We start from the raw sequence: 26,172 nt of genomic DNA on the forward strand, positions 1-26,172 counted from the left end.
CCTTCATTCTGTATGTATCTATATAATCCTAAACTAGAAGAGTGAAATAAAGGTTTTCCATTTTTTAACTTGAGTTCAAACTTGAGTTAAATCTCATTTGTTTTAAAGTAATGTGAATATGAAAACCTTAACAATTTAACTAGAGATATCTATGCTTTATGTGTGGCCTATCCTGAACCCCTTGGAGAAAGACTTTATACAGAAACTAAAATTTTTTTGGAAAATCATGTACGGCATTTGCACAAGGTAAGGACTGCTGTATACATGATGTAAGTGTGTTTATGGCTAGATAGTTACTTGACTAGTTCACTGTTTTCCAGTGCAGAACTTGTATCAAATTAAGGTTATTTGTTTTGTTTCCCAAATAGCATTTTTCTAAAATGTATTTAAGAGCTATGAGTCAAGCACTGTGTGGTTAGGTTCTCCAAGGGAAATCAGTTTAGTTGCTCAAGGTCATGCTACTAGTAAGTGAGGAGAGTTTCAAATCAAGATTTGTTCAACTTGAAATCAAGTCCTCACATGTTCTTTGGATGGTGTTTGTAGAACCAGGTTTTTTTGTTTTTACTGTCCCTTCCCCACCTCTTGGTGGATCTCTGTAATCAACCTTTTAGCTGGCTCTTAATATCCTATGTAAGGTCTTGAAAATCCTAGGATTAAAAAGGAGAATGGCAAATGAGAAAGGATGACAGGAGCTCCCCGTGACCAGTTATTTCGGTCAGTGTGCCATGCACACGAGGGAAACATCACAGACTTGATGATCCGTGTATACGCATTAACGAATTTGCAGTATTTGGCTAATGGCAGCATTTCTAACTTATTTCGGATTAGTGATCTTATCAGGAACTGGATGAGATCATTTATTGTTTGAGCTAGAAACTTTTGACCACCTTTTATTAGCCCTGTGACTCTGGGCAACTCACTTAACCTGCCTCACTTAACCTGGATTGAACTTTAAGTTCTTTTATCTATAAAATAGAGATAAAGTAACATAAACTGTGTAGTTGTCTAACCCTGCACATGACTAGGATGAGGCCTTTTTCAAAGGGTAATAAGTGGAGCACAATTGATCCTATGATAGTTCCCTTCTAACCTTTGAAGAAAAGCTCATTTTCCAAGCCTGTTTTATCTGTTTATTATTATTTCTAAATAGGGTAAGTCCCTAGACTTAGACTTACTAGGTCTTAAGTCATGAACAATTTTTATTTTTTTGACTTAATGCGGTTGGTCTTCCATGTCTATGTCTTCCATACTGGTGGATGTGGAGGCCTGACTGTAGGGGAGTTGAGCCTCTGTGGGTTTTGGCATCCATGGGGCATCCTACAAATAGTCCCTGCTGATACTCAGGAATGACTGTAGTAAGAAATTGTTTCTGGATTTATATTTTATCCCACCAGCTGCAGAAGTTCCTAAGGGGGCCCTGTTCCCTAGCATTGTTAATGCTGTGCCATGTCAGTCTCTCAGTTGTGTCTGTCTGTGCGATGCCATGGACCATAGCCTGCCAGGCTGTCTATGGAATTTCCCAGACAAGCATACTGGAGTTGGTTGCCCTTTCCTACTCTAGGGAGTCTTCCTGAACAGGGATTGAACCTGTGTCTCCTGCATTGGCAGGTGGATTCTGTACCACACTATGCCACCTGGGAAGTGTGGCATTATTAATAGTGGTTGGTATATTTAATTTATTTACCACATGGTAGGCAAAAAAAGTACTGTTCGTCGGCTGTTCCTATCATTGTGAGCTTTAATTGTTTAAATCCCAAGTTTAAAAGCATAGCATTTCATCAGAGTTACTAGATGAGCATTGAGGTCAGGACTTGCCCAAGGTCACACGGACAGTTGATGGAAGGACAGTTGAGGTACAAGAAGGGGTGACTTTGGGAATGTCCGTCCTAGCCAGTGAATTTTTGTTGTTATACTGAATTTCAGTTAAAAAGTTCAAGCCTCAGATTTCAGCCTGATTTTCATTTTTCAAAAGATAGTAGGCTTTTATTTTTATTTTATTAAGTAAATATATAATACCTTATTTGGAGAATGTGGAAAAGTGGTCAATTTTCATAGTCTTATTCAGAGAAGTGAATAAAGTGAAGTGATGACGTACAACTAGCAGTCTGATAAAAATTGATGGACATGGGGAAAAAGAGAGATACATGGCAATAGAATTACATTCTGTTTTAATCTGACCTAGTATTCTAGCCCAAGGAACAGCATCAAACCATTAACATTTTATTTTTTTATCTTAGGAAATGAAGCATTTACTCTGTAATGTGGATGTTTCATTTTCATCTCTTAAGATTCATTTTTTTTTTCCTAGCTCTTTCATTGTTACTGAAGGTAGTTAAATTATTATTATTTTTAATTTTAATTTAAATTTATTTATTTTAATCGGAGACTAATTACTTTACAATATTGTATTGGTTCTGCCACACATCAACATGAATCCACCACGGCCGTACATGTGTTCCCCATCCTGAACCCCCCACCTACTTCCCTCCCCGAACCATCCCTCCAGGTCATCCCAGTGCAGCAGCCCCAAGCATCCTGTATCGAACCTGGACTGGCAATTCGTTTCTTATATTATACATGTTTCAATGCCATTCCCCCAAATCATCCCACCCTCTCCCTCTCCCACAGAGTCCAAAGACTGTTCTATACATCTGGGTCTCTTTTGCTATCTCGCACACAGGGTTCTCGTTACCATCTTTCTAAATTCCATATATATGTGTTAGTATACTGTATTGGTGTTTTTCTTTCTGGCTTACTTCACTCTGTATAATAGGCTCCAGTTTCATCCACCTCATTAGAACTGATTCAAATGTATTCTTTTTAATGGCTGAGTAATACTTCATTGTGTATATGTACCACAGCTTTCTTATCCATTCATCTGTTGATGGACATCTAGGTTGCTTCCATGTCCTGGCTAGAAGGTAGTTAAATTAGAATGTAATTTGTAAATATGATATATAATGCTCAAATTATGTCACTTATGTAAGAACATTAGTTTTTGATAAATTTCATCGTTTACAAATGAAAATGATCACTGTTTTGTGAGTAAAAAGCGTTTTTTTCTTTATCTAGAGAGTTCTGGAGTCTGAAGAGCAAGTGCTTGTTATGTATCATAGGTATTGGGAGGAGTACAGCAAGGGTGCAGACTATATGGACTGCTTGTACAGGTAAGTGCACTTTCACTTTCACTCCCCTGACAGACGCCTGTGTTTGGTAGTTGAAGGAGTTTTTGCTTTTATGACCTATTAAAATGCACAGAACTGAAGCATTTCATGACGTATGGGCTTTTCTCTGCTAAGGGGAAAGGTCTGTAGGGCGGGTCATGTGGATATTTGGGAGCCAGGCCATGTGTGGAAACTTAGTCTGTGAAAACTGAAGCTGTATTTGATGGCATAGCTCTGTTTCTTCAGTTTTCTGGGACTGGGTAGCATGCATTAAATCTTGACAGATCTAAAGTGAAACTTCAGCTTGGATGAAACTCCTAGTGGATCTAAGCCAGCACCCTCCTCCAGCGTGTTCCTCTTTGACTCCAGGATTCAGTATTTTATGTCTCATGGAGGTACCCAGCCTCATCTCGTCCTGCCATTCCTTAACGCCATTCTGTCTGTCTGTCTGGATTGCCTTTCTTCCTTTCCCTGAGTGACTAATCCCCATTCCCTGCCCTGAACTTCTTGCCTCGGTCTGCTGCTTAGATCTCCTGCCTTAGCTGCCCACTCCTGCATGTTTCCATGGCCCTCTGGCCTGGTGCTCTCTGACTCATTCACGCCAACACTGGAAATAGGTACTGGGGTACACAGGCAGAATCGCATTTATTGAAGGATCGTGGATAAATAAAGGAATGATGCTGGCCCCAGCGGCCTGAGATGGCTGCAGTGAGAACTGCAGCCCCTTCTGTGTTGTGGCTTGAGCCACAGATGAACCGCTGCCTCAGTTTCTTACTGAGGAGAAACTGAGAAGCCGAGCTGACTTGCACATTTACATGATGCTTTGCAGGAAGCCACACCGGGGCCAAAGTATGGTCTCCTCGTATTTGTCCTTCTTTGCTTTATGGGGTTTTTGGTTCCTTTTGTTTTTATATTACCGTTGAACTTTACTAGATGTAGGTTGCTTATGTTAGAAACTGGAGCTTAATTCTAAATAGCCAGTAGCTCTGTTTCTTCTTAGAAGAGTAAAATGTAATAAAACCAAACCAGAAACCAGCAATGGCTAACAAAGGCATGGCTTACTGTGGCTTTGGCTTTTATAAAATGGTGTCTGCCATCCATTAAACATCCTGACCATTTGATTTTTTTCCCTACCTCATCCACCAAAGTTACCTAGTCATAAATAGAACTTTGAGAATTCCTTAGCTGAACTATGAGGGAGAGCAGAGGGAGGTTTAAGGATCAGAGTGAGGGCGCATGTGTGCCTTTGCACCTGCTGAGAAGCTGGGGCTGCTGGTGTACAGATGACGAAAGAAAGCGCTTCACCTGTGTGTGGGCAGTGGGACCCCTCAGTAGCTGAGATGCTTCAGCAAAGATCCAAGTTATTTTTCTGTTCTTTCTTAGTTTTCTGAGACAGCATTCTCTTGGGTCTTCTGCATCTCTCTTGACCAAAATCAGTTTGGTGCTATTGAAATTAGTACTATTAAAGAACTTTTATTAAGTTTTATAATATATATGATGCACACACATATATATATGTGCGTATGATAAAAGTCATATGAGGTAATTTTTTACAGTGGAGGAAAACTGTGGGTCATAGAGGTTAAATGTCTTTGCTCAGGGTCCCTGAGCTAGAAAAATGACAAGGGGAGAAGTTAAACCAAGATCAGCCTGAGTAAGTCCATTCAATGCCTTTATTCTGCCTAGTCTCATTCTAGATAGAGACTGTAGTCATGTAGGTTCTATTCTCATTCCTTAGCCACACTCCTTATTCTTTCTAGGATGATCTCAGTTACTCCTGGTTTTAACTATAACCTGTATATCGATTACCACCAAAACAGACGTTTATTTCAGGTAGCCTCAGCTTCAGAGGAGTATTCTTAGCTGACAGCCTGTACCTCTAAGGTGTTCTGTGGGTACATCGTACTGCTGCAGATGTTTACAACTTGTTATCTTTTATGCATACGCTGCCTCCAGTAATGCTTATCTCAGTTAATGGTAGTAATGGACACTCTTCTCTGCCTGACGCCTCTTGGTCAAATCCTCCAGATGTCTCTTGAATTTATTATTTCCTTTGCATTGCTATTATAGTATGGTAGTTCGATCTTTTTATCATTTCTCACCTGTATATTAATGATAATGTAACCAGTTTCCCAGCTTTTGATTTCTAATTTAGTAAATTTCTTAAGTGCAAATTTGATCATTTAGTACCTTTCCACTGTCTGTAGCAAAGGCTTAGAGTCAATGGCTCACGGGATTCACTTGGAGTGTTTTGTTTGACCTCCATGTGGTTGGCTTCATGTGATAATCATCATTGCTTAATTATACCAGTAGACTGAGTCATGAGATCTCACGAAGGTACATTTGGCAGTAATTAGATGAAAAGTGTTTGATACTTGTTGGATAGTAGGTTATCCAGGCTATCTTGTTAGCAATCTCAGTCTATAAGGAAATCTGTGTAAAGAAATGTAAAGGAAAAAAAATCAGTTTTGTTTCAAAATTATTTTTCAATATTATTTCGAAGTAATTTCTAGCCTCTTTACTCTAGTTGATTTATAAGATGGATGTGCCTTAGCATAGGTGACTTAAGGATTCTGATCTTAAAGGAAAATAATAATGTTCCTGTCCCACTTTTCCTGCTACTCCATACCTGTTTAGGCCCTGCTGGCCCTTGATGGAACTGCTGGGACACAAGGTTACTTGTTTAGTCCTAAGCTGTGTCCGACTCTTTGCGACCTCATGGACTGGAGCAATTAGCTTGAGACCTAACAACTCCTGAAATCTAGCAGGTATTAGCATGAGAACAGTTCTCGTAATGCAATTCTCTTAAGATAGGTTGAAATGCCTGATTTCTTAGAGGCTTCAAATTTACCTTTAGGCTCTTAGTTCTTGTTCGTTAATGCTGTTGGGTTACTGCTAGTACTCCAGAAAAGCAAAGGATAATTATTAACCACTTTGAGCCAGGATGAATTATAAAAATGTGTACTACTGCACAAGTTTCACCTGAGCAGTGAAGGTATTACCTGTGCAAAAGAGTAAAAACTATTTAAAGAATTTATTGGAAGCTATTTTACGATCTCATAGTATATATATGTTTGTTTAAAAATAAAATAAAATTAAAATAAATAAATAAATAAAAACAAATGTGTGGTTAATAAATTCTATTGTAAAACGCTACAGTGACTTAGAAATTAAGAATCATGTCTAAAAAAAAAAAAAACAAAACAAAAAAAAGAATCATGTCTGAATCAAAATGAACAACACCCTACTTTTTTCAGTTATATCTATAAATTATTTTAAAAGCTTCTCTATCAAGCTTAAGCTGTCAAGAGTAGAATATCTGGAATGAGAAGGATCTAGATAATACAGGTTAGTTTAAAATTTATCCCATGAGGGAAAGAGAATAGTGACTGGTCTTCTGAAATAACACAGCGTATGACGCTCCCCTGACACAGGGTACTGCTCTGAAATATACACATAGACCTTGGGAAGGGATCAGTGAATCCAGACTTCTGCAGATCTAGCAGCTTCTCTCCCAAGTCAGCAGTGCTAAGAAGTTTACATTTAATATAGGAATAAGGGGGCTGCTATAGGCTTCTGGATAGGAAGTTGGTATCCTGAAAATAGAGTTTTCAGATGAATGAGAGATGCCAGAAATGGGAAACAGAGACCAGTCATGAGAATGTTGATGCACTTGATCCAAACGAAGAGTCAACAAATGCATTGGAAGTGAAAAAAGAAAACAAGGGGAGGAGGTGATGAATAGTTTAGAACAGGAGGACCAGCTGATGAAAAGGAGATAAAATGGAGCATGAGGTGAGTGGTGCTAACATTCTAGGTAGGATTGCTGATGGCCATGGTACGCTGACCGGAAAAGGAGTGGTTTGGAGCAGAGGCTCTTTCAGAAAGGCGCATGTAATGGTGCAGGTATGACAGTTAAGTTCCCCCTGCTCAGAAATGTTACATTTCTTCCTGTTGTTATGTCCTGCCAGATGGTTAAGCTCACCGGGCAGAAACTACATTTTTGTTTTTCCTTTTTTCTGTCCCCATTGCCTTGTTGTACCTGGCGTGTAGTACGCATTTGGTCCATACTCCCTGAATGAGAGAGGGAGCCCTCGTGAATTTTCTGAGTCAGCTCTGCCACTTAGTAGTGGATGGACCTCTGCCGAATTCTTTAAACTCTCTAAGCTGCAGTTTTCTTACACGTAAAATGGGGATCCTTATGGTACCACAAATACCTGCCTCCTATTATTCAGCCAGCGGCAATGCTTAGGGCTGTCTCTGACGCATAATAGGCACTCCATAAATATTAGTGACTGTTTTTATTTCCTGACATTCATGGCTTTTATGATCTGGCTCCAGGCTGCTTTTCCAGACTTGTGTTCTGCTGTTAGCTTTTGCCATCCATGCTTGCTGGAAAGTTACCGTTTATTCATTTCGTTAATTCGAAGAAGTATTTTTCAAGGACTGCCTGTCTGCCTGCCACTGTTCTGGATACTGTCTGGCAACCCTCACATTCTAGAGAGTATGTGTAGACAAAGAAAGAACAGGGTTATTTCACATAGTGGCAAGTACTGTGAAGAAAAGAAAACAGTTGTGTATCAGACACTAACTTCATAGGAGGGTGGGGAGTGAAGGCTGGTTTGGCTTGGGGGTCAGGTCAGGCCTGAGAGGTGTGTGAGCCAAGACCAGAGTGACCTAGGCCAGAGGTGCCTCCCTGCCCCAGAGAGTCTGGTTTCAGGTGAAGCAGGCGTTTTCTCTCGAGCTGAGGCTTCCTCTCTCTCTCCTGGAGTTCCCCTTTGCTCAGTTGGAAGCATGGTTGGAAACCCAGCAGGAAATTACAGGGGTTATAGTGAGGATGGAAGGGAAGGTTCATTGGTACTTGGAAGGAAATGAGTTTGTAAGCAGTGGACAGAAGACACTAAAATGTTGAATGAAGCTCCACAGTGTAAGCCCTGGAGGCCAGGGCTTGAAGTGAGTGAGCGTGGGAGGGAATGTGTGTAAACGATTGTGGCCTTGTGCTTTATTATTTCCCATCGTTTCCTAGAATTGGCAGAGGAGTTACGCCGTTGAGATTTTTGTTGTCTTTGCTTTCAGTTTCAGTTGTCTGTGAACACTGAGTAGACCTTTGATTTCGATGCAGCAAACATGTGTGTTTTAATACAGAGATTTCATGGTTGTTGCCTAAATATTTGTATCGTCAATAGCCGTTTTCACCTTGGCAGAACTTGTCCAACGAATAGTGTTAGGAGGTGAGCACGAAGGGCCTTGTGAAATCTGGGATGGTGGCAAGTGGTACTTGAATATTGCGCACCCTTTGCACACATTTCTTTTAATCTTAGAACTCTGTTCATCTCAGTGATTCTAAGAGTTCATCACAGTTGATCTTTCTTTATAAAGCTGTTTCCCTGTGGTTGACACAGTGATATTAATTCTGTCCATTTTTCCTTCTACCTGTCTGTAACAGTCTATTCCATTTTCTTACTTAGTGATTGTGATTTTGTTTTTGGTTCAAAAATGAAAAGTTACGTATTTAATGGTGATAAAATATAAATTAGAGAACTTACTTGAATTTGATCTTTTTAAGCATTTTCTGTTTAATTCTTTGCAAAGTGAATTCAGCTTATTTAAGGAGAATCTGAGAATGAGCAAATTAACTTGTAGAGGGTCTGACCCTTGGATAGCAGCTGTTGAGCTCGAAGAGTATTAGAAATTTTGGGAGCAAAACTCTTGAGTTTTTTTAAGTGGGACTGTGGTAATAGGATTTTTTTTTCCTACCCTAGAGGTCTTATTTTTTGTCTTTTAGGGCCTTGCAAAGAGAGTTTCGCTGATAATTTTTATCTTTTTTGAAAATTATATTTCTAATTTCTTTGGGGTGTATTACTGAACTATTCTGTAGTTGATTATAACTCTAAAGTTATTGTTCTAAAATTCCAAGTTATTTCTTTTCCTACTGATTTTGACATAGCATCTTGATGGTACATTTGTTTTTCAGGTATCTCAACACACAGTTTATTAAAAAGAATAAACTGACAGAAGCTGACCTTCAGTATGGTTATGGTGGTGTAGATATGAATGAACCACTGATGGAAATAGGAGAGGTAGGACATTCTTTAAAAGACTGGCAAACATAAACCTGTTTTTATATACTGAAGTAACGTGATCCACTGTCTTCCTAAGAACACTGAGTTAACTGTCTTAAAATTGTCAAGATTTAAAACATCCTAAATGTTAAATAAATGAAATACTGTTTTGATTTACTAAGACTTTCATATAGATGAGAAGAACAGAAAAGATGTGGGAAAAGTATTATTTTAATAATTAAATTAATGGTGGATGAATGACAGAAGGTTAATAGTTTTGCTGTATGAAGAAGCTCATAAAATATATTTAGAAAATGTTGAGACTCTTATAGTTTAAAATAAAAAAAAAAAAAAAAATGTGAAGAACATGGACTTCAGAGAGAACCCGGAAGAGATGAAATAGAAATCTGTGGATACAGCAAACTTATTTTAACTAAGGTTTTATAAAAATCATTTATTTCTGTAAGATTTCCAGTTAATGATAAAACCTTAATTCTGGTCCTTATTCAGAATGTCCGACATGTGAGCCAGTGTCATTTTAAATTAAGCCATTTATTTTCCTTATGTATATTCAGTTTTTATTTGAGTTTTGAAATAAAGTTATAAATACTTCTTCTGATGGGTATTTACTTTTACAAATGTTTAAAGCAAACACTGAGTAATTCAGCCTTAATGATTTTCATTTTTCCTGGCAGCTAGCATTGGACATGTGGAGGAAATTGATGGTTGAACCACTTCAGGCCATCCTTATCCGAATGTTGCTCCGAGAAATCAAAAAGTGAGTGTTGACATAGATCTTCTTAAGTTGGTTCTGATTTGCTGATTGAAATGGTCTAAAATAGTGAGCATTGGTTTGGCTGTCCACTGCACATAGGCCCCATTTTACTGTAATGACCCTCTTTTTCCATTTTAATAAAGCCAGTATTTTAAAGTGGTTTTATAATCTTTTGGTTTTGTGGGGGGCAAAACCACAAGATTTTACTATGACATATGCTTAGTAAATAAGTAAGTCCCTGAAGGAAGTGACTTCTTCTGTAGTCCGGAAACCTCTTGGATCCTGTAGGCAGTGCTGCTGAGTTCTTTGAACATATTCTCAGTTGAAACCCTGATGACGATAACCTGCTCAGGAAATGAGATGCTTCCAGTTAGTTGGTTACCTTTATAACCAGTTAACCCATGAGGCAAATTTATGAGAAAAAGGCTCTAGAATGGTTGATTGTGCTTGTGGCCCAGAGAGGATGGCTTGTCTAAGCTGCTGTGTGAATAGATTGTGGCACAGTGTAAGTCTTCCTGTGGAGTCCAGAGTGGGGCGTCCTTGGCTCAGGTGTGGCCTAGAAGATTCTTATTAGACCCTAGGTGACTGGAACTGCTGTGAAGGGAATTCCCTAGACCAGTGAATTGCCACATGATAATGGCCACTCCCTCTGAAACTGCTTCTTTAAGAAGACCCAAATAGGGAGTTTTTTTATGTGAGGGAAAAAAGGAAAGCATTTTTCTTACTGTTTTCTTACTGTTTTCTTACTGCTCCTAATAGGAAATAAGGGGTTATTAAAAAAAAGTTCATCAAAAAGGATAAGACACTATTTTAATAGTTAATGTTAATACCAAATAGGAAGTATGTGGTAGGAAATAATAACTTGGTTTTTAAAAATGGTCACTCACACTTTAATAATTCCGCTGTTTCCAAAGAGGATGAGAGAGAAAAGAGGCAGTGGAACGGTAGGGTGGAACTGTCTTCTTCCTTCCTCTTTTCTCTGCTGAACTATGAATGACTGAAAAGGCACTCCCAACAAGGGTTTTAGGCTCTAATATAATTTCCTTTGCTAAAAATATCAACTTTATTCTTGAAATTCAGCTATTTTACAAGTATAATGGAAATATTATTATAAATTTTCTAAATGCACTTTTAATGAGTGTCTCTTTTGTAACAATTTTGATCCAACCTCGTAAATTTTTAAGTGTGATTGTTAGCTTGTTAAAAGTGAATTTAATGAAAAATTAAGGAAAGCATGACTATGTAAGAAAAACAGTAACAACTGTAGGATACTAATTCTGGAAAAGACATAGAGACCATGGTCAGAGACATTAGGCCAACTCATTTTAGTTTTGTTGTTACAGTCCGTTTCCTTTACAGTATTATTTGACATGCTTTACTAATATCTCATTTATTTTTTTATGTCTGCTTTATTAAGTAGGTATTATCTTACATTTTCTAGTGAGGGGTACTCAGGCTTAGTAATAATAATAAAATATGGAAACTGTGTACCAAGCAGCAATTAAAGCTTTACATGCTAATCCCATTTAATCCTCGCCACCCTAGGAGACTGGTATGATTTACCATTTATAATGTGTTAATCTTCTTTGAAGATTTCAGAAAGTTGAGGGCCATCTCGGCCTTGAGGTAAAGTTATCTGTCAGGCTAATGGAGGATTTTTTCAAAAGCGGAATGTAGATTGCAGAATTTTTTTGTTTGCTTAAGAGAGTCAGTGAAACAATTCTTAGTTTAATTTTTGTTTTTTGTGGTATCATTAAATGTGTACACACAAAATTTAATTGATAATCCAAAAGTAAAGTTGCTCCTTCTATATAAGGAAGAAAGAAACAAGTGATGGAGTCATAGATGGTGCATCATATTTTCATAGTGTCTGCTTTACTAAGGAAAGATAGAAGTAATTCTATTCATACAATAACTGGTCTTTTATAGTAAAATAGTAGAATGCCAACTGGGACTTTCAATGTCGTAACAGCCTAACATTGATAATTTTAATGAATAAAATGCTGTAATTTCATGGATCTAAATGTTACAGTGTAAGAATGTGAAATTGGAGAGAAGAAAGCAGATCAGTTTTTTAATGCAAGTAAAAGGAATTGTTTAGATACTTAAGGATACTACTGAAAACACAAACTCTTTAATGTTAAATGGATTCAAAATTGCTTTCCTTTTTCCCAGTAGCTCTGTTAGCTTTCTAGTGTCAGATAGTCTTTGAGCAAAAATAAAAACTTTAAATAAAATTCTTTGTTCACCTGTGAATTAGGAGCAATTTATAACATAGGCTGCTGTGACTGATTTGTATTTTCTCTGACATGTTCATAGGCTTTTTATTCTATTTCTAAACTGTTAAGATTTCATTGAGGAAAAATATAGATTTCATTGAAGAAAAAATATAATCGTGGATAAAAATAAAATTTAATGTGTGTGTGTTAGTCGCTCAGTTGTCTCTGACTCTTTGCAACTCCATGGACTATAGCCAGTCAGACTCCCCTGTCTATGGAATTCTCTAGGCATGAATTCTGGAGTGTGTTGTCATTCCTTTTTCCAGGGGATCTTCCTGACACAGGGATTGAACCCAGGTCTCCTGCATTACAGGCAGATTCTTTACCATCTAAGCCATCAGGGTCTCATAAAATTTAATGTAATAGGCTTAATTCTTTCATATGTCAGTTTCTAAGAGAGGTTTAAGTTTCCCAGCTCATTTTAGATTTATTGATTTTCATCCTTGCAGTGGCTATTTTTGCTTTATGAATTTTGGGCCTCTGTTGTTAGTTGTATAAATATGAGGATTAGTCTCTTCATGTTTTTTACTGTTACGTGGTACCTTTATCTATCTTGTGCTCTTTTTCCATGTTCTGTCACATGTTAATATTATTATAACAGTTTCCTTGGATTTTTGGGGATTTTGTTGTGTGTGTGTGTATCATTTAACCTTCTTAGTGTAAAATTAAATATAGACAGAGGAGACCATACAACACAAATGTATAGCTGAATGAATTATTGAAAGGCAAATGTGCTTCTGACTGCCACCCAGGTTAAGAACTGGAGCCATGCCGGCCTGCCCTGAAACCTGTGTGTCCCAGCCCCTGCCTTTCTCCCAGAGACACAGCTGTCCTGACTTCTGCGCAGTCACTTTCCTGTTTCTTTATGTTTTTTTCACCTGTGTGTGCGTTCCTAGATGCTATAGTTTAGTCTTGTTCATCCTAAAAAACATTTTAATCAACAGATTTCTCCTCCATCCTTCATTTTTTTTCCCACTTGTAATACATTTGTTCAGGAATCCTGGCCATTTGATCCTTACACTTTCCCACTGTCTAGATTTCTCTAGGTGAGTGTATGAGGCCCACTTATATGTGTTCCTTTGTCCTCTGTGTTTCCTGTAAATTGGCAGTTAAGTGGCCTACTCAGACTCAGGTCGGTTCTCCCTGGCAAACCAAGATATTTTGTTTTTTCATAATGTATGATTTTTTACTCTTTTTTAAATTTAAGCAGCCACTGATGCTAAATGCTGGCATCTTTTAGTTTATTGAGATTTGTATAATAGTGCCACTTTAATCCTGTTGTTTGATTTTCATTTTTTAACTTGAAAAATTTTATTGAAATATACTTACCCTTGTCTATTATTTGGTTATCATATATGAAAGATGAAGTAACTGCTTTTTTTCCTTTTCTTTACCCATTTGTCAGGATAATGAATTTGTTTGCTGTCATCTTCAGAAAATGGCCAGTTAGCTTTTTCCACCCAATATATCATGATGAAACGTAAAGACTTAAATATATTTGATGTGTTTCTATTGTCTCGATTTTATTAAAGTTTGAATAGCCTCTCTTTGGTTAGTTGGTGCCAGAATCTTTTTGCTATGACCATTGTCATCCTTGATAACTTTCTTGCTATCTCGTATGTCAGGATGTTCCAGGCTTATCTTGTACATTTTCTTCCTCAGACCTGGCACCAGCTACTCAGTGAAAAGCTTAGTTCAAAATACACAAGTGATATGTAAATGCATTCTTGAAAAACATTGAATGCTCCAGATCTTTTCCTCTCCATGGAGGTAATCCCTGTTTATCATTTGGTTAACTGTCTTTTCAAACATTTTCCTATGAATTTTTATATCTATGTACAGAAATAAATACGATACAGAATATTTTTTGTTTTTTTTTTCCAAGTGTATAATTTTTTCATTTTTTTCTAACTTTTAAAAATCGTTTATGACATACTGATTTATCTATCTTGATAATTTTTCTGTGTTTGTACATAAGAGATCTTACCTTCCTCCTTCTTCCTAAACTCTATATCAAGTATGGTTCTACCTCATTTTATTAAACTCTTCTCCTACTGATGTATATTAGGTTGTTTCCAGTCTTTCCATTAGTACAACTCTGAGTTCTGTTACGCACATATGCAGCTTTTTAGAGCCACAGAGTATAGGCATTTAGAATTTTGCCCTCTGTAAAGTAACTGTTCTTCTAAAGGCAGAGTATGGAAACCAGTTTCTCTACCACTCATCAAGTCTTGATGCTACCAAATCGTGCTAGTCCGTGATTTCCCGGTACTACCGGAGGTGCCCTCGAGTGGATACCAGAGTCTGGGTACAGACAGTTTCCTTCCTCCTGGGACTGCGCTCACTGCTCCTGCAGGGACGCACTGAGCAGGTAGTCTGCCAGTGAGCTCACTGGTTTTACGCCAGCCCGCTTTCAGTAATGCCACTCCTTGCCCATCCTCCTTCACGTCTTCCACCCCCTTCTTGTAGCCGTCCTTTCTCTTGTGCATTTTTGTTTTTCTGTGCTATCTCGTCTTCATTCCATCTTATTTTCAATTTCTGCAGGTCCAAGGGCTACTGCCAACAATGGAATATTAAAAAGTATCCTTCCTATCACTTCTCAGGTTTGGATTGAGGCAGGAGACTGCATTTAATTTAATCTTCTCGTCTTAATCACAGGGGGCAAATGAAGGTTTCACCAAGAGATTAATTTGCCCATTGTCACATAGCAGAATCAGGACTTATGAGAATTCAGCCTTTTTTTTTTTTTTTTTGCTGCATTGGGTCTTCGTTGCTGCATGAGGGCTTTCTCCAGTTGTGGCAAGCGGGGTCTACTCTCTAGTTGGGGTGCATGGGCTTCTCACTGCGGTGGCTTCTCTTGTTGCGGAGCACAGGCTCTAGAGCACAGGCTCAGTAGTTGTGACTGATGCACAGGCTTAGTTGCCACCTTGGGCGTATGGGATCTTCCCAAACCAGGAATTAACACCCGTGTCTCCTGCATTGGCAGGCAGACTCTTAACCACTGTTACACCAGGGAAGTCCCTCAGACTAACTTTTTATGATCATCACAAACCTAGTCTGCCCTCTAAATGCCTTGGTTTTAAAATCACACTCAGTGCATTTTTTCTTTTCTTTCTTTCTTTTTTTTTTTTTTTTTGGTCTCTTAGCTTTCTTCTCCTGCTTCCATTTTGCTCAGTCTGTACTTAAAATGCTAGCTTAGTGATGCTTCACTCATTTACTAGGCACTGTGCTATATACTTTCTTGGATTATGCTTAATCTTTACCATATCCTCTGAGAGTAGGTGCATTTGTTATCCCCACTTTACAGAAGGAAAAATCTCTTGAGTCCTAAAGGTTAAGCACCTGCACAGGGTGACATATTAATTCAGCCAGAACTTGAACCCAGGCAGTTTGACTCCAAAATCCGGGTCTTAAGAACTACAACAAACAATTCCTATAAGCTCCCAGCCGAATGATTTCATTATGGTTGTTTTAGGCATTTTCCACTTAGTTCTGTCACGATCAAATAATGAACCACATAATAAAAATTCTTTATATTCTTTTCTCAGAGCTCATCTCTTGGGATCACTGTTCTTAGATAAATCCAGAGCTTATTCACATAACCAGCTTAGTCATTGCTTTTATATAGTACTACCTTATTAGCATCATTTCAGTTTATTTTCATTATCTGTCAACTTAATAGAAATAAATTATAATGATTTTGTTGTACATTTTGTGCAGTTATAAAACTATGTGGTGATCTTTAAGATTGAATAATTATGCCTAAGGGTTTCTGAGTTCAGATGTTATTCTTACAGTAGAAGACAACTTAGTCATTAAGCACTGGGAATATTGATATGCTTTCTAGGCAGTACCTTACCAGATTCCTGCTTCTCTGGGCCTTTTGGGGTCAGAAACAAAGGGCAGGAGTAGGAGTGGGTATTTTCTGGGTGCTGAGCAGGGACAGTAGAATTTGGTCATGAAAATAACTTTAGGTAACCTGATTTAGATATTTCTCACTTTTTCCCAGACAGAGTTAGAAGGCAAAGAGCTATGTGCTCCAAATTGATAAATTAAATCATATCATTTTTTCACCAGATTTAATTTGGGCTTAAGAGGGAAGGTGAGCAGAAGATATGAGCTCACCTAGTGTCACCTTGTATGTATTTATTGCTCTTACTAGTGGTAACAAAATGTAGACTTTGTAAAAAAAAAAAAATGTAGACTTTGTAACCAAGATTTTGTGACTGTCAGAGGACTGTAGCCATATTAATTCAATCACAAAAAACTTTTTCCACAATATCCAGATAATTAAAGGAAGAAGGAAAGAGGCTTAGAGGGAGGTGGAGACAGGGAAGGACACTAACTTAAAGCAAAGGTTATTGCCTCAGTAATTTTCCTAAATGTTTGGAAGTCTTTCTATCCCAGTGTAAAACCCAGATGATTCTATTAGAAATGATGATAGTATACTTTTTTGTTGCTTTTTTTGTAAAATAATTATTCATTCAAAGAAAGAAAATATTTAAAAGTAAGGTGGAAGGTTACCAATAGAAAGGTAAACCTTTGACTGGATAATGGTTTGATTTAGGCATTATTACTGGATTCAGAACCTTCCGGCATAGAGCCAGGCTGTGTTACTGTGGCTTTAGGCAAACCTTTTTTTTTTTTTCCTATGTCTATAATTAGAAAAATAAAAAAATCACCTACATTTCTTATTGTGGTTAAGACTTGCATCCCAGTAGTGCCCTTGACTGAGGAGGAGCTTATCAAAAGTCACATAATTGTGTCACCATCTCAATAACCGAGAAATATTGAGTCACATCTCAATAATTGAGATGATTTTAGATCCCTATGTAGCTGTAAAAGAATATAGAAATATTAAAGCATATCTCAGTAAATTCTAAGTAAAGAATTACCTTTGTGGTTAGATGAAAGCAACTCCGTGGCTCTAGCAGATATCTTAGAGAACAATAGCTATTAGTCATTTCAATGAGCAAAATACTGTATTGAGTGTACTTTTGAGGAATGAGTCCCGTCACATTACTGTAGGCATACTTGTGATGGTTTAAAAACTGGATTCTTAGACCAAATCCTCTAGTAACAGAGTTTGTGGTGAGTGAAATTCAAATATTCTTAACCACTGGTATTGCAAGTCTTAAATTGATGGGTTCATAGCTACTCTATTAAAAGAATTTTCTTAGTATCAACATAGTATCTTTTAATTTTACAATTAAGCTTTTCTGTTGTTTATTGAAATGACATCTAATGGGTACATTAACTGTCATAAATATTAATTCAGCTGCAGTATTAAAAATTGCATTTTAAATATCGTGCATGCATTGACCTTTAAAATACTTCATAAATAAAGTGATTAGACCAATAGAATAAGCAGCCATATTTTGGCATACTTTGGTATATTTCCATGGATACTTGTATTCTCAAGAATGTTTTTTGTTTTACCTTATTTTAGTGATCGTGGTGGAGAAGACCCAAACCAGAAAGTAATCCACGGGGTTATTAACTCCTTTGTTCATGTTGAACAGTATAAGAAAAAATTCCCTTTAAAGGTAACAAAGCTTCCTTTAAAACATAAATTAATAGACCTTTAATTTCTTAGGTTGTTTGTTCTGATTTTTTAAATATGATTTAATTGATTTATTTAGTTTTATCAGGAAATCTTTGAGTCTCCCTTTCTGACTGAAACAGGAGAGTATTACAAACAAGAAGCTTCAAATTTATTACAAGAATCAAACTGCTCACAGTATATGGAAAAGGTAGGAAAGCATTATGTTAACTATTGTCATCTATTATATATCAGGTGTGGCTTATTTAATATTAGTTATCTTAGTTAATATTTTCTTTTGGTGGAAAAGGTTCCGTTTTTCTTGATCAGTCATTGTTCTTGCTTGACATTTTCCATGAGAAAAAGTGCTGTTCCAGTTTTCATTGTGGTCAGTGCTTTCTGATAATCCTGATTAATCTAAAATTAATATATATCATGTTCTTGACAAAATAATAAGCTATATTTTATGCTTAGTAGATAAGAGAATAGGCTAAGTACAAAAGCTAGGTATTGGGAGTTTTTATCTTTCTTCCTGTAAAATACAAGAAAAAAAAATAGTAAAAATATAATAATTCTAGATACTTGGTCTTTTGGTCTGTTAAGTTTGTGGAGACTAAGAAAAACTTGCATGAGAAATTTTAATCATTAAACCAGCATATTGATAACCATATTTAAAATGGCTATATATATTTTCTTGGTCAAAGAATAATCAGATGATAAATTCAGTCATCAGATATATCAGACATTTTAACTAGTTTTTTTCTTCCAGTGTTGGATCTCAGGCATTTTATTATCAGATGATTTTTGTTAGTTTGTTCACCTTTAAGCAAAGTTTGAAGTGGAAAAGCTGTAGTGAAGCCTCCATAGGACATAGATCAGGAAATATCAGTACTTACTGATACGATACACTGGTGTCTGTTCCACAAACCCAGGTCCAGGAGTTGATTAATTCTCTTTTGCTTTGTCAGTGATTAGCTCCGGGACCTTGAGTAAGTTATCTGGGACATTTTCCTCCATTAAGTGCAGGTTACACTAAGTCAGTGGGTCTTAGCTTTTAGCCCTTTTTACATCTTAGACCCTTACTAAAGGTTCTAGATCCAGTCTTGAAAGGTACACACAGAGTATCAGTGATGTATAAACTCTCACCATTATATCTAACTCTCAAAAACAGGCTGTTGGCAAACACTGAAAACAACTCAAATGTCTTTCAAGAGTTGAAAAGACAGGCAAAATGTATGTACATACAATGAACTATTATTCAGATTTAGAAAACAATTAAGTTCTGACACAAGCTGCAGCATGGATTAACTTTGAAGACATTATGCTGAATTGAAGAAGCCAGACACAAAAGAACAAATATCTTAGGGTTTCACTTATACAAAATGTCTAGAATAGACAAAGTCAGAGAGGCAGAAAGCAGATTAAAAGTTTTTGGGAGGGGAGAACAGGGAGTTATAGCTTAATGGTTTCTGAGCTTCTGTTGGGTGTAATGAAAAAGTTTTGGGAATAGACAGTTGTGCAACATTGTAAATGCAATTAATGCTACTAGATTGTATACTTAAAGATGGTTAAAATGACAAATTTGATGTTACACATATTTGACCACAATTTAAAAACACTAATAATATACCAGAAATCATTGAATTGTACATATAGGACAATTGGAGTCAATAAATAAGGGAAAAAATGCAGACCAGTTAACTTATGTTCTTTTTCATAAGGCAGTGCTGAAGTGTAGCTTAAATAAGATTTTGAAATGATTTATGGAATGGAACTTTGAATCGTGAATAGAATTGTATAAATAATTCTATTTGTTAATTTGCCATGTAAGTTGCTTACTGATATTTCAGGTGTTTTCTCATAGTAGTTCATGACTGTAAGACTATATATTTCTAAAGGTTCTAGGTAGATTAAAAGATGAAGAAATTCGGTGTCGAAAATACTTACATCCAAGTTCATATACTAAAGTGATTCACGAATGTCAACAACGAATGGTAGCAGACCACTTACAGTTCTTACATGCAGAATGTCATAATATCATCCGACAAGAAAAAAAAAATGGTAAGTGATGCCAAACATCAATAGGAATAGGAGTGAAATTATAAACCCACTTTTTATATCATCTTCCAAGCCTCCTTAGGCTTCAAACATATTTAAGTAGTATGTCGATAGGTTTTTCAATATGCCTTTTTACAGATTATTAATTATTTTAAAACACTGTTTGGAAAAATATATTTTCAAACTATTTTCTAAAGTCAAAAGAAAAACTGGGAAAGTGTGTTTGCACATTTTAAAAAATCACAGGGACTAATTTCTTTAATACATTAAGAGTTTCTAGAAGGAGAAAAAACAAAGAACATGAAAGGGAAATAAAAGTAGATTTTAAATATCTGAAGATGCTCAGCCTCAGTCAAAATAGAAATACAAAGTAAAGATACGAGATGTTAACAATAAGCAGTGAAAAAATGGAATTTTTTTAGAAAAAAGCAATGAGAATTTTTCAATAATAGGGAATAAATCTAACAAGATATGTGCCAGACTCACACAGAAAACTGAACATCGTTGAAAGCAGCATTGATAGATCCAGGGCAAGCTTTGCAAAACCCAAGATTATTTTTTTAAACTCTGAAAGTTACACTGTTCGCCTGAACGGTCAAGACAGTTTTGAAGAGCACAGTGAGAAACCTTTGCAGGATAGCATGACTTCTAAAAATTACAGTAATTAAGAAAAGGAAGTGGCACAAGGGTACTCAAAGTGACCAGTGGAATAAAATAAAAAGCCAGGAAATAACTCATGCATACAAAGATACTTACTTCATTTAAGACCAAGGTGGCCTGCAGAGCAGTGGGTGATAGTTTTTTGAACACACAGTACCAGGTCCATTGGATAACCAGTTGGGGAAGAAGTGAAATTTGATCAGTACTTCAAACACTGTATACAGAGTCAGTCAATTCACCTTGGGCTTTTGATCTCAGTATAAAGCAGTAATGCTTCCAGAAGATAGCATAGAATAACTTCAGGACTTGGGGGTAGAGAAAGATAATTTAAATGAGACACAGAAAGCACTAACCACAGGGAAAGGTGATCAAGTTTATTACTTTATCATTAAAAGCTTAAACTCAATACAAAACCATAAGACCATTGGATCATCAAAAGAGCATCACAATAACAATCATAGGACAAAGGAACCAAGAATACACAGTGTGGAAAGGACAGTGTCTTTAATAAATGTTTTTGAAGAAACTGGATGACTGACTTAATGCCATACACAAAAATTAACTCAAAATGAATTAAACACTGTAACTTAAGACCTGAAGCCATAAAACTCCTAGAAGAAAGCAAAGGTGATAAGCTTCTTGATACTTGTCTTAGTGATGATATTTTGAATCTGACACTAAAGTGAAAGTGAAAGCCGCTCAGTTGTGTTCTACTCTTTGTGACCCCATGGACTATCCATGGATTCTCCAGGCCAGAATACTGGAGTGGGTAGCATTTCCCTTCTCCAGGGGATTTTCCCAACCCAGGGATCGAACCCAGGTCTCCCACATTGCAGGTGGATTCTTTACCAACTGAGCCACAAGGGAAGCGAAAATAAACATGTGGTTTTGCATCAAACTAAAAAGCTTCTGCCCAGCAAAGGGAACCATTAACAAAATGAAAAAGCGACTTACTGAATGGAAAAAAATCACATATGTGATAAAGGGCTCATACAACTCAATAGCAAAAAAAATTGATTGAAAAATGAGCAGAAGACCTGAATAGGCATTTTTCTAAAGAACTCCAAATGGCCAACAGGTACATGAAAAGGTGCTCACCATCGTTAATCATCCGGGAAATAAAAATCCAACCGCAGTGAGGTACCATCTGGCACCTGTTAGCATGGCCATTATCCAAAAGACTAGAAATAACAGATGTTGGCAAGGATATAAAGAAAAGGGAGCTCTCATGTACTGTTGATGAGAATGAAAATTGGTGGAGCCACTATGAAGAACAGTACGGAGGTTTCTCAGAAATTAAAAAGTAAAACTTTAATGTGATCTAGCAATTCTGCCTCTGGGTATTTATCCAAAAAGAAAAAGAAAAAAAAAAAAACACGCTAAAAAAGATAGAGGCATCCCAATGTTCATTGCAGCATTATTTACAAGAGCCAAAATAAGGAAACAAGTGTCTGTCAATAGGTGAGTGGATGAAAATAAACACACAAACACATAGAGAGAGATCGTTCAGCTATGTAAACAAAATGAAGCATTGCTATTTTGTAACAACATGCAAGGATCTCCAGGGCATTGTGCTAAGTGAATTGTCAGACAAAGACAAATACCGCGAGATCTCACTTATATATGGAATCTAAAAAGCAAAACAAGTGAGCTCATTAATACAGAGAACAGATAGGGTGGTTGCTGAAGTCAAGGTGGATGGGTGAAGGAAGTCAAGAAGTTTAGTAACTTTCAGTTACTAAAAAAAAAATAAATAAAATAAAATAAGTCATGGGGATATAATAATATGTAGCTTGGTGACTAGTTAATAATACTGTATTACATATTTGAAAGTTGCTAAGAGAATAGATTTTAAAAGTTCTCATCACAGGAAAAAAAGTTATAAATATATATGGTGAGAGATGTTAACTCGACTGATTGTAATGATCATTTTGCAGTATATAACAATATTGAAAATCATTTTGTTATAATCCTTAAAACTAATATATGTCAGTTATACTTGAAAAAAAGAGTCATAGGGTTATATATTTGCAATTGTTGAAAAAGGTTTATGTCCAAAATATAAAATAATTAGGACATTTGAACAAGCACTGCAGAATATATATATATATATAAATACATATATCCAGATGGCCAATAAACATATAAAAAAATCTCTCAAACTCACTAAAACAGAAATACAAATTAAAATCACACTAAGGTATTAGTAATTAATCACATTTTGATATAAAATGAAAAAGACCGAAAACAATAAGTGTTTGGAAGCGTATAGAGTAATAGGAACTTGTTATACATCGGACGTAGAGTATAAATTGATGTAGCCACCTTGAAACTCTTGACAGTGAGTAGCCACTAACACTGAATAAACATATCTCTTAGGATCCAGCCATTGCTCTCCTAGGTGTTAAAGCCCCCACCCAAAATGCATGCATACATGCACAGAAGAATATGTGCAAGCATGCTCACAACAGCGTTGTTTGTAATAGCCCCAGTCTGGAAGCAGTACAGATGTCCTGTAGCTGTAGAATGAATAAAGTGCCACAGAGAGATACGATGGAATGTTAAAGAAGAGTGGAAAGGAACCCCTGAGAGCTGCGTACAACTCAGATGAACCTTTTATATTGAGCCAAAGAAACCAAACATGAAAGAATTGGATGATCTCGTTCTTCGTTTCAAACAGGCAGATCGAATCTGGTGTAGTTGATTAGTGTTGTCATGACCGTGATTACCGTTGTGGAAGAGCAGGAGGAGTAGGGAAGGCAAGGGGGCTTCCGGGAGGAGGTTGTGTCCATTTCCTACTGTGGGTGGTGAGAACCTGGCTGGGGAGGGGGTCACTTGTGGTAATTCATTGAGCTATACACTTAGGGATTGTATACTCTTCCATATGTATGTTATACTTCAATAAAAAGTTTAAAATAAAAACCACTACACTGAGATGTCATTTTGCACCTCTCTGTGTGAAGATCAAAGAATTTGTTGACAGAGCTCCCGGCTGCTGGGGGCTCTGTCTACAAGGTCGTTGTGTAAGACAGACCTGCTGCTTTTGCACAGCAGCCCCACTTCTGGGAATTTATACTATGGATACTCTTGCCCATATGCAGGGTTATTAATTGTAACAATGTAAATATCAAAAGATTGGAAACAACCAAATTCTCATGCGTTGTTAAATAATTGTCATATGGCTGTCAAATGGAGTGTTGCTGCTGCTAAGTCAAGTCAGTCGTGTCTGACTCTGTGTGACCCCATAGGCGGCAGCCCACCAGGCTCCTCTGTCCTGGGATTCTCCGGGCAAGAATACTGGAGTCGGTTGCCATTTCCTTCTCCAATGCATGAAAGTGAAAAGTGAAAGTGAAGTTGCTTAGTCATGTCCGACTCTTAGCAACCTCATGCACTGTAGCCTACCAGGCCCCTACATCCATGGGATTCTCCAGGCAAGAGTACTGGAGTGGGTTGCCGTTGCCTTTTCCAGTGTGTTAAGCAGTTGTAAAATATGAGGAAAGGCTTTACGTACTCATATGAAAAGATCTTCAAGTTAAAATGTTGTGTCTGCAGTCGCAAATAGTATATGAAATACGCTACATTGTTTATTGAAAAAGGTGGACAGAGGGAAGAATAGTACTTGAATGGGTAGGAAACAGCTCTGAGAATATATTAAACAGCCACAGCGTTGCTTTCCCAGGGGAGGAGTACCAGGGGGATTAGGAGAAAGGTGTGTGTGTTGGGGGGAGGGAGCGGGGGGGGCTTGTCTGCATATGCTTCTGTAATTCTGCATTTTGAACCATGTATTACCTATTGTATTAAAAATATTTTTTAAATTGTTCGTAAATTTCATAATAAATTTCTTTCTCCCCTCAGACATGGCAAATATGTATGTCTTACTCCGTGCTGTGTCCACTGGTTTACCTCATATGATTCAGGAGCTGCAAAATCATATCCATGATGAGGGCCTTAGAGCAACCAGTAATCTTACTCAGGAAAATGTGAGTGACATAAGGAACGGGAAGATTTTTCTCTTAATCAGACTATCATGGAGTTTTTCTTTTGACTTTACTGTTTAAAAGCATGAAAGAAAAGTCCTACCATGCTAAGAAATGAGACATCTTTTTTAAAATGTTCAAACCTAGAATTTGTTGGACATGTTTTAGAATTATCAGTGATTAGGAAATCAGTTCAGTAAGACTTCTTACACTACTGTGTTCATTTACCAATTCTTAGTTAATTTCTCACAGGAAAGTATGTTTGCTATTTCAAAACAGTTGTGTTTCTATATAACTAGCATCTATGTTTAGTTAATTGTAGTAGTAATGGTATTAATCACTGATCATATAGACAACTTACAATTTGGTTTCCTTTTACATGTCCTGGGTATGATAGCCCAGGAAGCAAATTTGGATTAAAACTGTCTTCCCTAAATATATGCTTACTACCCAAAATACTCAGCAGTGACCCTCATGTCCCCAATTCCTATCTGTCTTAAGAGTTCCCTGCCATTTAAATGACAGTTTACAACAAGGTGTCTTTCCTATCCAAGTATGCTCCTGTTGTCAAGTTTTGTTGGACCACCTTCCTTGGTTTTACTAGTAATGGATGACAACTAAGGTAGATATGACATCATATATCACTTGTCTTCCCTAAGTAGAACTATTTGCTCCCCTGTGAGGAGTGATCTGTGTATAGACCTTATTTAAAGAAAAGAGATGTCATTCTGTCAGGTCTGACCCTTTGCGACCCCCATGGACTATACAGTCCATGGAATTCTCCAGGCCAGAATACTGAAGGGGGTAGCCTTTCCCTTCTCCAGGGGATCTTCCCAACCCAAGGCTTAAACCCAGGTCTCCAGCATTGCAGGTGGATTTTTTTTACCAGCTGAGCCACAAGGGAAGTACAGGAATACTGGAGTGGATAGCCTATCCCTTCTCCAGCAGATCTTCCCGACCCAGGAATCGAACCTGGGTCTCCTGCATTGCAGAGGAATTCTTTACCAACTGAGCTATCAGGGAAGCCCTATAGACCTTATTGACAGGACCTTAGCCGTAGATTTAGATGCATGTCCTGTCACAGTAATGCATAAACTTTTCTGTTTTTGTCAAACTGTTGGTTTATATTGTTTAGATCTAATAGCTTGTATTATTTATTAGTTTTCTTAGTTTATGTTAGTTTTACAGATTCAGAGTGTGGAATGACATTGGTCATAGAGGCGTAGAGTTTAGTGTCACGGCCTGGGAGATGCAAGTACAAGAGAATATGTTCATAGGAAACTCAGAAAATTTTAGCTGACTTAGAGGTCTTAGGTCTAACTTCATAGTTATCTCCATTAATAGTGAAAACTCACTTTTGCACTACTAGGTGTTTCTTCCCTGTGAGATGTGGAGAACGCTACTGCTAAACTCTTGAGAGTCTCAGTTTTCACAGATAATACCTTTTTAACCTCTCCCCTCTCTCAGCCATTAGTGACTTTGAAGGCCGTTTTTGTTTACATAATCCCCTATGAAACTGATAGGCCTGGTAGTTCTGAGATTGTATCTTGTTACCCTTATGATACAGAATCCTAGCACCAGAGAGAAGTGTGTTTTCCATGGGTTCTTCTGGAAGAGGAACCACAGTCCTCCATTTCTGGTGTTGAGTGACAGCT

The 26,172-nt window shown here is 37.1% G+C and overlaps 1 protein-coding gene across 10 annotated transcripts in view; it reads left to right on the forward strand.

Moving 5' to 3' along the window:
* CUL2 (cullin 2) overlaps positions 1–26,172 on the forward strand; it is a 71,570-nt gene that overhangs the window by 24,112 nt on the left and 21,286 nt on the right. For 8 of the 10 annotated variants that reach the window (XM_055543691.1, XM_055543686.1, XM_055543690.1 and 5 more), the window contains 8 exons: positions 144–246; positions 3,073–3,167; positions 9,139–9,244; positions 9,922–10,004; positions 17,730–17,826; positions 17,923–18,033; positions 19,721–19,883; positions 24,396–24,520. In XM_055543691.1, coding sequence (XP_055399666.1) covers positions 144–246; positions 3,073–3,167; positions 9,139–9,244; positions 9,922–10,004; positions 17,730–17,826; positions 17,923–18,033; positions 19,721–19,883; positions 24,396–24,520 — 883 coding nt within the window. The remainder of the gene's footprint in view (positions 1–143; positions 247–3,072; positions 3,168–9,138; positions 9,245–9,921; positions 10,005–17,729; positions 17,827–17,922; positions 18,034–19,720; positions 19,884–24,395; positions 24,521–26,172) is intronic. The other 2 variants (XM_055543692.1, XM_055543693.1) reach the window with 1 other exon arrangement.

The sequence above is a fragment of the Bubalus kerabau genome, chromosome 13 (assembly GCF_029407905.1).
Source record: "Bubalus kerabau isolate K-KA32 ecotype Philippines breed swamp buffalo chromosome 13, PCC_UOA_SB_1v2, whole genome shotgun sequence".
In the NCBI taxonomy this organism is placed as follows: Eukaryota; Metazoa; Chordata; class Mammalia; order Artiodactyla; family Bovidae; genus Bubalus; species Bubalus kerabau.